The sequence below is a fragment of the Phalaenopsis equestris genome, unplaced genomic scaffold (assembly GCF_001263595.1).
Source record: "Phalaenopsis equestris unplaced genomic scaffold, ASM126359v1 Scaffold000002, whole genome shotgun sequence".
Lineage (NCBI taxonomy): Eukaryota > Viridiplantae > Streptophyta > Magnoliopsida > Asparagales > Orchidaceae > Phalaenopsis > Phalaenopsis equestris.
The window spans coordinates 40,314,949-40,329,766 of NW_018164444.1; the positions used below are offsets into that span (position 1 = coordinate 40,314,949).

The following is a 14,818-nucleotide window of genomic DNA, read 5'->3' on the forward strand; positions in this document are numbered from 1 at the left end:
GATTTTAGAAGCACAACTTAAGAGAAGCACAACTTAAGAGATAGTTTATCTCCTACTTTTCAAATGACCCTAAGAAATCCAAACATCTAACCTCAGTTTAGAAGATAAGTAGGACACTAGGCGCGAGGGTGCACTAGATTGTGACTCATGACTGATTTAATTAAATCAAATAATGAAATTCTTACCTTAACTTGACCAAAACTGAAATCCAATGCTCCGGGATTTGAGTTTGTCTTACATTCAAATCCTCCTGGCAATTGGGGACATTCCAATATCACATATAAATTTCCTATTCTTAGTCTTTTATATGTATGATATTTCATTTTATTTTTTTATTTGTTTATCTTTTCTCTACAATTTATCTGTTTCTGCTAAGCCTTTTTCATGTCATACTTCTCTCTTTTACAAAGCACATAATAGCTAAATTTAAAGGAGCAACAAACTTCTCAGGTGTACAGGCTTAATTTACATTACAGCATTTTATTTTAAAGCATGTTATATTGTTTACATAGTCTGTTATACTGCCTCCCTAGCATGTTATGCTCTTCTTTCAGCATGTTAGTTTTTTCTCTTTACTATACAGTGCATAGTTACTTTTCTTTCATACTGCATGCTTAGTTATTTTGGTATGTTATGCCTTAGTTTAGAATAACCTAGTGGTTAAGAGCATGTTCAAAACTAAAACTAAACCAGGAGGTGCTACTACGAGAAGTTTGGAGCGAATAGCATGGGCAGCGCGACGAGGAACAACTTCCAGGTGGATCTGCAGCAGCAAAACATCTTCACATTACATAAACATTTTCACAACACTATACACTTTCCTTAGTTTAAATAACAACCCATAAGATCACTCTTTAAGCTTTTTGTACAATTCTGTTGTACAACTACAAGTCCTAACGTTTTAGGATTCCAAGGTTACCGTACGGTACGGTGTAAATCCTCCTGTCTTTTAGGCTATTTGCACAGTCCGACGTTGTGCAAACATAAGTCCTAAATCTTAAATAATTTGCAGGATTGAAACATCAAATAAACATCATTTCAAAGACATAAATTCGAACAATAAGATAGTTGGGACATCTCCGGGGTTTCTCCTGGATCTGTGATATCCTCTATTCTTTCTTTCCTTTGGATTCCTTAAATAATTGTTCCTATTTTGAGTCATTCCCATTTGGTTTTTCCATGTTCAATCGTGAAAACTTAAACTTTGAAATCTTGAAGGCAAAACCACCTGATCTTAATCGAGAGTTTTCTTAAGTGATTTCGATCATTTAAGATGTAATTAACTATAGGGGTTGTCTCTATAGAAAACCTGGAATCCAGATAAAATAAACTCTATCTAATTTTTTATATTATGTAGGGGAACTTGTTGGCCTTTTTATAAAATATTTCGCAGACCAATATGGATGTCACAAATTCTTTAGTCTAGGTGATTGAATCCCTATTACAAGTGATATATTTATTCGTCGGGATAAGAGTATTACCTGTAGTATTATATTCAATCATCTAAACTATTTAAAATGTGAGACCCATTTGGACTCACCTATTTTAAAATTAAAATGTTACATTTAAAAAATCAAAAAGATTAATATTTATATTTAAATTATTTTTAAAATCACAAAATCATTCACTTTTTCAAATCACGAAGTTTTAAAGTTAAAAAAAAATCGGCCGACAACCTCCTCCGGAGGAGGTTTAGATTGGCTCTAGTCATACTGGTTATTGGCAGCAGGTTTTGCTTTAAAAAGCATCCTTACTACTGTTTGCATTGTAGCATGTTTGGTCATGATTCTGATCATTGTTTCCATTTGCACCCCGAATTGAGGAAATTCTCTGCTGGTCGTGTGGCCTCTGCTGAGCAGAAATCTGCTCTTCGAACTAACATCTCTGAACCGGTTGTTCAGTCTGCTGATGTCTGCGTGGGTCCTGTTGATCTGGTTGCTCCCCGTTTGGAGGCAACTAGTGTGGCTCATCTTGTGGAAGCAGCAGTTGATGCAATTTGTGTGAGTCCTGTTAGAGCTGACGAAAATGTTGAACCTATTTATACACCTGAACCGGAACCCGAGCCACATCCCACTCAGATACCTACAGTTTTACTTAATCAAATTGAGGCACTTGATCCCCCACAAGCAATCACTCATCCTTCTACTTCTGTGGTTACTCCATCACAGTCGGATCCATCCTCTTTGGCTGCCTCTACTTTAGAATCTAAATGGCAAATACAAAAATATAGTAGGAAAAGAGGGAGAAAGAAATCTGAACTTCCAAATATGACACAGGCAAACAATATTGATGTCACCTATCATTCGGAGGCGAGCACTTGCACCTTCCCAAAGTACCACATTTCATCAATTTAACGCCTTAACTGTATTAAACTGATCCAAAATGACTCCTCGGAAACTAGATAGGAATCAATTTTGAAAAGTTTATGAACAAAATTGAGAAAAATTTTGCATTAAAATTTTTGCATGAGGGACTATTTCAGACCAATTTTGTTTAGTCAATGAATTAAATTAGAAAAATATGATACTTTGTGACTAAATTAGTCACGCAAATGATCATGGGACTATTTTGAAACTTAAATTTTTTCAAAAACTTCAAAGAAAATTTTGCATTTCACTTTTAACACCCATAATAAAATAATTTCAAGACATAATAAAAAGATATGTATTTTACAATAATACCTAGACAAACATAAGGCGTGGTTGGTAATCCAATTTATTATCATACATTGCAAAGACACATACATGAATCCTAGAAAAAGAAAACAATAAAAAAGAAATAACAGGAAATGAAAGATATAATACTTAATATCTCTAATTAATCAATTCATAATAATAATTTGGAGATAAAGGAAACAACATAAAATAGGAAAGGAAATAAATACAATCCAAGAAAATAAATCTAAAATTAAAAAGGAAATAAAATTATATTAGGAAACAAATATAATCATCATAACTTCTAACATGAATAAATTATTTTCTAATATAATTTCTAACACTCCCCCTCAAATTGAAATATGGTTGAAAATCATGTTCAACTTGGATTTAAAAACATCAAGCAATGGGCAAGAAAAATCTCGTGAAGTAGAACTTAAAGTCTTCATCTCGTACCGCGATTGTCATTGACTGTAGTTCCTGCAGTGTTTGTAAGTAGGCAGAAGACTTCTACAAGTAATGTTGCAGGCTAGTTTGTAGGGAAGTAGAATACCAGCAGGAAAAGCTGGCTTATAGTTGACTATAGTTGTTTTTTATTACATCTTTCTAGCAAAAGTAGTGGCTGTCAAGAATAACGAGGAGCGATTGGAGAGAAATTAAAGGTGCGGGAGCAATGATCAATAAGGACAAGATTGAGGAGAGAAAGCGTCCCTCCCTTCCCACAGGGAGAATGGCAAGAAAGGAGTCCAACGACTCTGGAGGGAGGACTGGTGGCTAGGGTAAAGAATTAGGCTCTGATACAATGTTAAAGTTCAGAATAATATAAAATATTTTTATTAATGTAAAAGAAGGTATAAAAAACCTTTACATGAATCCTCGAATAGTATAGATAAAAAAAATAAAAAACAAGAAATGAAAGATATAACACCTAATATTTTCAATTAATCAATTCATACTAAATATTTGGAGATAAAAGAAAACAACATAAAATAGAAAAGTCTAAAATAGAAAAGAAAATAAATTCAATACAAGAAAAAAATCTAAAAAAGAAAAGGAAATAAAGTTATATTAGGAAATAAATCTAATCACAACTTCTAACAAGAATAAATTATATAGACATATATATATATATATATATATATATAAGTTGTATGAGATGATTTAAAAAAAAAACCCAACTCATAAAATACAAACACAAATCTCAAATAAAGCAAAGATACATAAAGGGAAAAAAACCAAAAAGCCACCAAAGTGCGCAACTATGGACGTCCCACTTTAGTCCTCTATCTGTCTCTAGTTCTCGGAAGTGAGTCGGCTAACTAATTAGTAAGGTGAGTTCATTACCTGTAGTAACCAAAATATCATCCATCAGATTCCTGAGCTCATGTAGGTCTTCATTCTTCTTCTTCCTCCTGGATGTGTAAGTCTGTCATTTCTCATCTGATGATTAACTCATCTGATCAATAGATTGTTCCAAAGTTAGTCGAACAGGTGTAGGTTGTTGCACATCATGATCCCCATGAGTCTGAATAACACTAACAGCTTGTTCAACCTGATGAGACCGTAGTGAAGTAATAGAAGTATTGCCACATGTAATATCGATGATAAGTTCTAGGGCATGTGGGGTCTGAAGAATCTCCCTCTCCCCCGCGATAGGATATTCCAAAGACAGGGGAGCTACAATATTATGCGGAGACTGAATGGTTGTCATATTGTCTGCGAGAATAGTGACGTCTTCAGGGGTATCTTTTTGATGATCAATAGTGTCAATAACTTGAAATTGATCAGCAGAAGATGAATTCACTGCCTTTGAAGGAGTATTGTTTTTTTTTTTGTTTGAGGTGGGGGTGTAGATTGTGGTATTAAGAACTGGAGTGGTCGAACATACGACAGTTTGAACAATACGAACAAAAAGGCTCAATCACTAATTTTTGTCAATATTCATGTTGTGTGTCCAACCAAATTTTCTCAAAAGCAGATGAAGTGATGTCTCTTTCAACAAGTACTATGGCTTCAGATGGACAAGAAAGATTAACAGTAGGAATGTCCGTCTTGAGTGGCTTACCATAAGCTGAGGCAATAGAATACAATATTTTTTTAGTAAAATAATGGAGCTTCAGACCAGGGAGGCAGATCCAAACCGGAATGATTAGTGATTACGTTTGTGGGTCAAAATCCACAAACCATTTCAGAATCTTCATTGTTCTGTTATCAATCCAGATTATCCTTCTAGCAAATAAACGCGTGTAATCTTCTTCATTATTAAGTTGTATAAGAATGTATCTTCCATCTAACAGTCCAATTTTTCACTTCCCAACAAGGTGTATAAGCTCAAATTCTTTACGAATCAGCTCCATTTTAGGATGGTCATATAGAAATTTCCCGATCAAATTCAGTCGATAGGAGGAAGCAAGTTAAATAAATTCAGCTTCTGTAAAAAGATGGCAGATTCTCATTTTTCCTATCAGGTTTCTTGATGTCCTCCGCCAACTCAAACGAAGGAGGAAAAGAGCACGATTTAGGTGTACCTGAGGCATTAACACCCACAAGGGCAGCAGCATACGATATGTCTGAAGTCAACCCTAATAGATGGAGGTGTGGCGTTAAGAACGGTGAAGAAAGCAAAGCAGAGAGCAAAATCTGAATCCAGAACAGGGAGTAGGAGCAGAAACCTCTCTGTGAAGCCCCTGCAATTTCAGCTCGAGCCTAAGGATTGCGGACAAGAGGCAACGACCCGCTCGAACAGAGGGTTGTTTCTGCTCGAGCCCCGAGATTTCGAAAGAAAAAATGCGGCGTGGAAGAAGACGAGAGGCAACGAAGACAAAGGAAAGGAAAGCGGCGGACCTTGCAGACGGCGTCGACGAGGAGGAAAGACTGTGGCGACTTTCCAAAACGGCGACAACAAAGAAGTGATAACGGAAAAGACGCAGTGAATAGAGAAGAGAATCCGATGTGATAGCTCGTCGTAACAGTTACTAGGGTTCGCTATGAGACGAAACCCTAACAGAGCCGAACGAGGAGGAAAATGGCGCCATATATAAATTATAGATTAAAGAAATGAGTACAATAAAGGCATCAGAAAAAAAAACAGAAAATAAGATACAAAGTATTCATTTGCATCATCTAGTCGGATGTCTAATGAACAAAAGTGAGTGACAATAAAGTTTCATTTGGCTCCTAGCATTTTTACTATAAAAAATATGAAATACTTTATCTATCAAAGATTCAACACAATGTGTTCTAATATGAATCCAAATCTAACAATGATTGTCATTTTGTGCATTAATGGGATAAAGTTGAGGCATTTCAAGAACTTGTGAGATATTGTCAATGAAAATTAATAAAAAGATTAACATCAAAGGGCTGATAGAAGCAAAAACGTTAGTTACTATCTTTTAATGAGGATCAAATCTTGGTTATGGGTTTTAGGATTAGACAAGAACAGATTAGATAGAATCTTCCACCAAATAAGTGTGATGATCATCATGAGCATCAAGTGGAAAAACCGGCAATTAAAATTTTGGGTGCCTTCATTAAGAATGGGACTCAAGAATTACCTCTATCAAGCTGACTAATAGAAAATTTTTCAATAAGTGAAAGGAAAGAGGCCTAACAAGCATAAATATTTCATCATAAGAAAGATTAGAATAAGCTAGTTTTGAAAAAGTGAAAATTGGCATTGTTGGTGGGCTGTTGAATTATAGTGAATGAAAAGTAGGATTGGTAAGTGGAGAGGGGAAAACTTCTTCTATATTCCAACTACAAAACACAATCGCAAATAGTAAGGAGGTTGAGATGGAAGCACCCCCACCATAGAAGATAAAAAGAAAAGAAGCCTCAGAAACATCAATGGCCACATGGGAGGAAGGAGATGACCTCATAGGAAGGTCAACTAAGGCCCTGGAAGAAGTCATTGCCAGATAAGATGGGATGTGAAGCGGCCTGATGAAAAAGATAATGCGTAAGAACAACTAATGGAGGACAATATAAGAAACCGAGAATTACAACAAACATGAGAAACAAAAGTATGCCGCCACCAACACCAACACCAACAACAAGCCTTTATCCCACTAAGTCGGGTCGGCTACATAAATCATTTTTCTCCATTATGTCCTATGGAGAGTCATATTTTCATTTAATTATAAAAAAATTAATATCATTTTTTATGCAATATGTCCGATTCTTTTTAAGTTTGTCTCTACCATTCATAACATAAGTCGAATCTAAAACAACTACTATTCTAACTGGATTATCAGATGGTCGATGTTTAATGTGACCAAACAATCTAAGAAGACTCTCTCTAATCTTGTCAGTCAATGAAGCTACATCAACCCTTTCATGGATACATTCATTTCACATTCTATCTCTACGTGTCAAGCTACACATCCACCTAAGCATTTGCATCTCAGCAACACTTAACTTAGTTTTATGCTTCTCTTTTAAAGCCAATATTTTGTGTCATAGAGCATTACAGGTCTCACCACCATGTCATAAAATTTACCTTTAAGTCTACCACAAACGAGAGAAAAGAAAAGCGTACCCTAAATCCCAAATAGTCTAAGAGTATATGATCACTAATGTCATGAGAAGGGAGCAGCATCGAAGACATTCATAGAATCGATGACTACAAATAGAGTCAGGCGGGCACAAGAAGAACAACATAGGACACAGAATGAAATTACCAACTAGAAACCCAAAAAACTTTCCAAGCAACCAATCTATAACGCACCCCTATTCCAACCTCGTGTGTGCTACTTTGATCTTGATAATCATTCGTTACACGTAGATTGTCAACTGTCAAGCAAATTCACCTAAGAAATTATAATAAGCATAGAAAGGATCTTCATATGATTTTCATTGACTTTGAAAAAGTATACCACAAAAAATTGTAGGTTGCAGAGTGTTTCGGGAAGTCATGCAGAAACTCCAATAGTGGGGATTCATGGTTCCTCAATTTAACTAGTTTGAGGATGCTATTCGGAGGCTTGCTATTATCAATAGATCCCAAGCTAAGTCTGGATTTACTGCCATGTCATGCATCAATGTTGGAGTTCTCAGAATGCTAAGAAGCATGGGGTTCCCATGGGGCTCCTACTGTGCTAGTGGTGATTGTGCTCGAAGCGTTTACCAGAACACATTCCTTCCCTATCCCGAAGTATTGAGACACTAACCAGTCATGCAAACTGAATGTTTGCCTCTTTTGGTGATCCCCCCCCCCCCCCCCGTTAATGTGGATGGGCTCTTCTCCCCAATCACATTGTTGGAACCGGTGTGGTCATTGGCAATGAAGGAGGGTCATTTCTTTGTGTTGCGGGTAATCAACTTCAACATTGGGATAATGGATTTATTGAGCTACAAGCCATCCACTCTATTCGACAAATTATACAGCCATAGATGTTGGAAGCCAGGGGCCTTGTGGTGGAGGGTGACATTATTAATATTATCAACTACACGAGGAAAACTTTGGTACGGAAGATGTGGCGTGACAACCCAATCACTGCCTCAGTTTTGTTTTCTTGATTTCTTTGGACAAGTTATTTTTCATTATGTTCCTTGGGAGCTTAACCGAGCAACCCATTTTTGTGGCCTTTTCTCGTAGTTTTTATTTTTCGTCAGTTTCTGATTCCTCGAAGCTTCTCGGAATTCTTTCCGAGGACTGAGCCCATTTTGATAATGCCTATGGGCTTTTTTTTTTTTTTTTTTTTTTTTTTTTTTTAAAATCTTTTTGTTATAGTAATGCAAATGCGCACGTTCAAAAAAAAAGTACCACAAAAATTAATTTTGTGCGCTTTAAGTTAAGAAAGTACGTTAAAGTTAATAAAAATATGATAACGAAGTTGTAAAATGGATACAAAGATCTCAACTACATTACAAGTTAACACTAAAGATTAGCATTATATGAAGGCGCTTACAAATGACATTTCAAGTAAAGTATCTTGGTGAATACATTTTGTAGATGATGTAGTTCTAATTGATAAGAAATCCACTTGAATAAGTGCAAATTAGAATAATTGATAAAATATGTAGAAGATTGATAGTAAGAATTAGTAGATCAAAAACTAAATATATAATATGCAATCATTGTTATTCAAAGATAAAATAATAAGTAGATATGAAAGCTTTAAGTGTCTTTGAAGAAAAATAGGAATAAAGATATAACTCATATGACTAAAGGAGTAGTTAAAATGGACAAATGTTCAATAAGTATCATAAGATAAAAATCTATAATGAGCATGGAAAAAAAGAGAATGTTAAAATAAATATATGTAAAAACTAGGAAGCATATATAAGAAAATGATTATATTGAAGAAACATGTTGAATGACATTTATTATAGTTAGGATAATTAAAAATAGACTTAAGAGATCTTGACATGCACAACAAACTAGATGACAAAAACTTAGTGCCAATGAAATGAGAAAGGACATGGGGTGGACATGAAGTAATATGATTAAAATTGGTCCAAATTTGACTTCCAATGAATAAATTTAATAAATCATATGACAGCTCAATGAAACAAACAAAAAATAAGGATTCATACAATTGATTCTAAATAGTTAGAATAAGGCACGTAATGAAAAGCTAAAATAGTAGGCATGCTTTTATGTCATGATGCACCAAAATATAAAATTTTATGCTTCATTAAGTAAATTATTGTGTCACTTTCATAGGTGATTTTAAGAACTTTACGAAAAGAATTTCAAATAACTTCAACAATATATGAGGATTATTCCTAAACATAACATGCATAAAATCATTAGTTCATTTACAATTTGATTACCTCCTTGCCATGCATAAATACTCCCAAGGAATACAAAACTCAAGTGGGTGTGAGAAATAAACAAAGAGATGAGTCCTCTAATTACAGATGAAAAAGCCAGCTTTGGTAGGGTCCATACAGTCAAATGACTAGTCTTAATTAAAAGTTTTCTCTTGTTGATGAGAAGGATAATTAGCTAAAGGACCTTTGACTATTAGAAACCTAGAAACATATCTTAAAATTCTTATAAAATGAAAAAAAAAATAATTGAGTAGTGTCTTATCAAATTTATAATTTTCCTTCCAAAAATTTGATCTAGAATCACAAACTCTCTCAGAAGATCCTGACGTAAATTTTCAGCTCCCACATTTTGTAGTAAGGTTTTGAAATCTATCAAAAATCATAAATCATAAACCATCTTATACAAATCTAATTGATAATCTTTGCCACCGCAAAAACCGTATAATGCAAATGTCGAACACTACTACAAAAAAAAATGTATTATCAACATGTGAAAAATCATTAGTAGTGCAAAATACAAGTTTCTAAAGGGGTTAAAGAGAAAATGAACAAACATAATCCTTTGGAAACAGCACCCAAAAATTCATATCCAGGCATAGCATAGGTATTATAGTTTATAATCACCACAAAACTACAACAATATATGTAAGAGCTAAACATAAAATTACCATCGTAATAGGTAATTTAATTTTTAAACAAGAACTTACTTGAAACAACATTACTAATTTCTTGAGAAGGATTGACTGAGCCAACCCCAAAATAAGGCATCGATGCACCATTCAAATCTTCAAAATTCTTTAACTTCTCTTCAACTTTACTTTTACCCACAAGTTGTATAGACACCCGTCTTTTGCTTGAAGAAAAGACATACATTTCATCTGCATGGCAATAAAACAGAAGATCAAACTTGCTATAAGTATGTTTGTAGCAAAGTCTAAATGCAGGGCTATGAAAACGGCAAGGAACAAACAAAAACCAAGTAGGAATGTATTAATAATGATGATTTTTCAACACCAAGAACAACCTGCGCAAAATTCAGGTATTCATGTTATATATTAATCATGTATATTTTTAAGATTACTGATAATGAAGGTGTGTCGAGATAATTATCCCAAGTAATATGTTTAACTAATCAGCTGCATGTAGACCTAATACAAAAGCCTAAAATTCAGCATTTACTTTGATGGCTAATGAAGCTTGACTGCTTTCATAGTGGGAAAGGGCACAGAAATGGAGTAATCTGTTTAAGGCAGAGCAGGAATTATTTAGTTAAACAATCATTTCAATTTTATAATATTTATCTTAATCTTCTAATTTGTTTACTAGTGAGTGTGATAATGCATGCCTTTGATCCACTTGTTTATTATATGCATGATAAGGATGATTCGAAAATGCCAACCTTTGAAAGGTGACAATAAATGTATGATAATTGTGTAAATTGTTGAGGGCTTTTAAAATTTGTGCCCCAACCTCTCTTGAATAAAAGTGTTTCGTTAATTCTGGATCAAATTTTCAAAAGGCATAATAGTTTATAGATAAAATACTACTAAAAGATTTAGTTCTCATTTTGTGATGATTTCTAAGATCTATGGTTTGAGACTTCTTAGAAGTGTAGGTCTCTATGATTAATTACCCCAGTAGATAAAGTGAGAGCATTTTTTTATTAAAGACAGTCAATAAGACGTCGATTATTCAATGTTTAATAGTAGCAATTTAACTTCAAATTGAATAAACTAAACATCAAGAGCTTAGGAGCGAATTGTGGAGCAAATGATCATAGACTCGATCAAAATTTCATAATTTTGTAGTCCTGGATTATCACAGCCCCTGATCTCCTAAGTCAGAGTGAGTAATCAACTTAACCTAACTTAAAATCTTTCTCAGCAACCATAAAAAGATTCATCTAATGAAACCTTATAAACCTGAGGTGGATAATTTCCTGGAGGGCAAATTCAAGTCAAACTTAGCTAGCACAGGGTTTTGTATCATATCAAATATATCATATGATTTATAACTTAAAAGGGGGCAAAAAATTATTTGAAAATATGAGCGACAACCATGAACATAATATAGTGGACTTGTTGAGCCAAACCACCAGGTCAAAGAGCCCTGATCATAAGCACTATATTTGTGAAATTGTAGGGTCAAGCCACCCAGACAAATGACTCGAACCAAATCCTTACTGGCAAAAACTATTTGGAGCGTGAATATAGCAATGCAATAACAAAATATTGGCTCTTTGTGAGTTTAGGTCAATCTTAAACATGTCACCCTCAACAAGCAGTTGTAGATGATAGATGAGTTTTGTTTTAAGCTTTCTTGATTAAATTTCACTAGCATATTTTTAAATTCAATAATTTTTTTTTAAGAGTTATATTTTTAGAATTTAAAGGCATTTTAAATATAGAATCACTTTCAATTGAGATCTTTTTCAACGCAGTTAACATCAAAATTATTTGAAATAATTGCATTTATCATTCAAACCTTATCAACTCTACCTATGCTCAAGCAAAGGATTGGGCTTATGATTAGCGTATAATTTTACTTTCAATTGAAAATTGATTGTGTTGCTATTAACCTTAATTCAACTATTGAGAATCAGATCCAGGGATCACATAATGTGAATGCTCTTTATAACTTTCAAAGTAAGAGTTTGCACTTTTAACATAAAATTTCATCTTAAGAGTAGACTCCTTAGGTCTTAATTTCTATCAAAACAAACATCAAAATCGAAGTATTTGACGTTCACAATTATTCGTTATTGTAATTTTAATTGAATTTTATAGCTTCAAGATTATTAGGGCATCATTCCTGTAAACTCCAATCCTCAAAAAAAAGAAGGATCTAATTGGCTTAGTAAGGTTTCGATCTCGCCAACTCCAATTTTTTTAAGAAAGAGAATTGTGCAAGTCAAGTGGATGCTCAGTGTTGTCAACTCTTGTTTTTATAAGGAATTTTAAACTACCTAGTGTATTATTTGGTCTACTGAGGATTATATTTTTTTTCAAAATATTTGGCCTCATCATTATGACTAGGGTTGTCAAAAAAACTTGTTGTTCCCGAACAGTTCGTGTTCGGTTCGTCAATGAGTCCATATTCGATTTGTTAGATAAGTAGACGAGACGAAAGTGAATAAATTTTTTTCGTTCGGTTAGTTAAATGAACCAAACACGAACAGTGATGCGTTTGTTCGTGTTTGAATCGTTATTGTTCGAAATATAAATTAATTTAAAATAATTATATATATTTAATTTATGATATTTAAAAAAATTAAATTTTATAAATTATAATATATAATAAATTTATAATAATAATATATTAATATACTATATTAGTAATATATTAATATAGATATTATATATTTATATAATATAAGTTATATAATTAAGATAATATATTATTTATATATCTTAGTATTATGGATGTCAAGCTGGCTGGCGTTCGGCTCCTTCGTTGACGAACGGTGACTTCACGAACAATTTAAAACACGAATTTATTTCAAACAAATTAAATTTTAAACAAACCGAACACGAACAGAAGCTCTGTCCGTTCGTGTTCGGTTCGTTTACACCCCTAATTATGACCCTATTTCTATAGATGGGAAATGATGGATTTTATTTGGATTATTAATTGTTGAACATTGATATCATGTAAATGAAATCATATAAATTTAGTGGTTTCTCTATATCTGAGTTGAGCATTTGGATGGCTCCAAATTAATGGATAATTCAAAATTATTCCTCCCACTTTCATCCACTTACCTACATCACAAATATGTTAGTCATGCACGATTTTTAACATGTGCATTCTTTTATTTTTCATGCATATTACCAGAATTAGAGTGCAAGATGCATTTATGTAAGTTCGACTATGGCCTTTGAGGTTGAAAAAGTATGTCATATTGACTTGTGGTTTTTTTATGTCATTAGATCATTTACTTTGATTGGGATTAATGACGTCGTGATAGAGTTGAATCATGTTATATAAGATTAAATCAAAGTAGCATCATACAAACTAATAAGGTGATTTAATAATTTTGATAGATATATTCCTTATCATTCATGTATGTTAATTAGCAATGAAAAGAGAATGTGTAGTTCATATTTGTAAGTTTATCCCTCGTCTCTAAGGTCAGAGATAGAATAAATATCCCTTTGATCTATAACTTTACACATCCCATCAATGCATCCAAAGCATTTACTTGGATCGCATTTAATTATATTTGTATAGAGTTGAATTTTGTTTTGGAGTATGAAAGAGTTGCATGGTATGTAATAGCGAGGTAATTTAAAGTTCTAGTTTTCAACGGTATTGACAGCCTGAGAGAGATTATCATCTTCAAAGACTTATCCACTCCTTAAGGAAGTCACAATGTTCTTCACAAAAAAAAAATATTTGTTAGGTTACAAGGAGTAAGTCAGTCTTTGTTGCTCTGGCAATGAACCCTACTAATGAAAGCATACAAAAGCTTCACATCTTTCAAGATATATGGATCATAAGTCTCAGTCAATGTTCTCAAAAAAAAAAAAAAAACAGGTAAACCAAACATAATGTACTAACGTTTAAACCTTATTTACGCTAGTCATTTTATATAATGTTATGTTATTATTAATGATAATTATTATTTTAAATGTTATTTTATTAACGGCCCGTATAATATTTATTAATAATCCATGACCTATCCATTGATGGTTGGTGTGAATTTATTGGTCAAAATGAGAGTAACTTAATCAAACGTTTATGGACACTATGATTAAATAATGGTTGAGTAATTAAGGGTCCTCTCTCTGCTTATCTAAGTGTCAATTTTCTATCCATTTAAAGATTGATCATCAATTGAAATAATTGGGCAAAAAGGCGTAAACCCTTATTTTAAAAATTTCAAAGAAGCCCATCATGAGTCAAGGTATATTTGATTTTTAGTTAAGTTATTGTAAAAACCATCTTGTTCAATTTCTTGGATTGAAGAGTTTATGCGATTATATTGATCGAATGATCGGAACAAATTTAAGAAAAATATTTTATGAATGCCATAAAATTCTTACAATTAACATAAAAAATTTTCAGACGCTGTTAACGACAGAATTACCTTCCTCTTCCTTGGTGGATTCACCCCGGTAGCGATGATAAAGCGCTTCTAAAAGAGAGATCCCGCGGCTCAGGTTTTTCAAGCGAACAAACGACGCCGACTGCTCGTTGTTCGCCGTGAAATACCTCACTCCGTCAACTTGGCCATCGTGCTTCCCTTCGCCGTCGTCCCATTCGACGCCTACCCACTCGCCGGCGTGGCCTTTCACGGGCCCGATGTACCTCACAGTTCCGATCCTTCGCCGGTTTCCCACCACGTGAACCCTCTGCCCGTTACTCAACCCTAACTCACTCTT

At 33.6% G+C, this 14,818-nt stretch overlaps 1 protein-coding gene across 1 annotated transcript in view; it reads right to left on the reverse strand.

Annotated features, from left to right (window-relative positions):
- The window catches only part of LOC110020666 (tubulin-folding cofactor E-like), a 25,835-nt gene that overhangs the window by 10,809 nt on the left and 208 nt on the right, over window positions 1–14,818 (reverse strand). The window contains exons 2-3 of the mRNA XM_020718848.1: window positions 14,524–14,818; window positions 10,142–10,312 (exon numbers count right to left, since the gene is read on the reverse strand). Coding sequence (XP_020574507.1) covers window positions 10,142–10,312; window positions 14,524–14,818 — 466 coding nt within the window. The remainder of the gene's footprint in view (window positions 1–10,141; window positions 10,313–14,523) is intronic.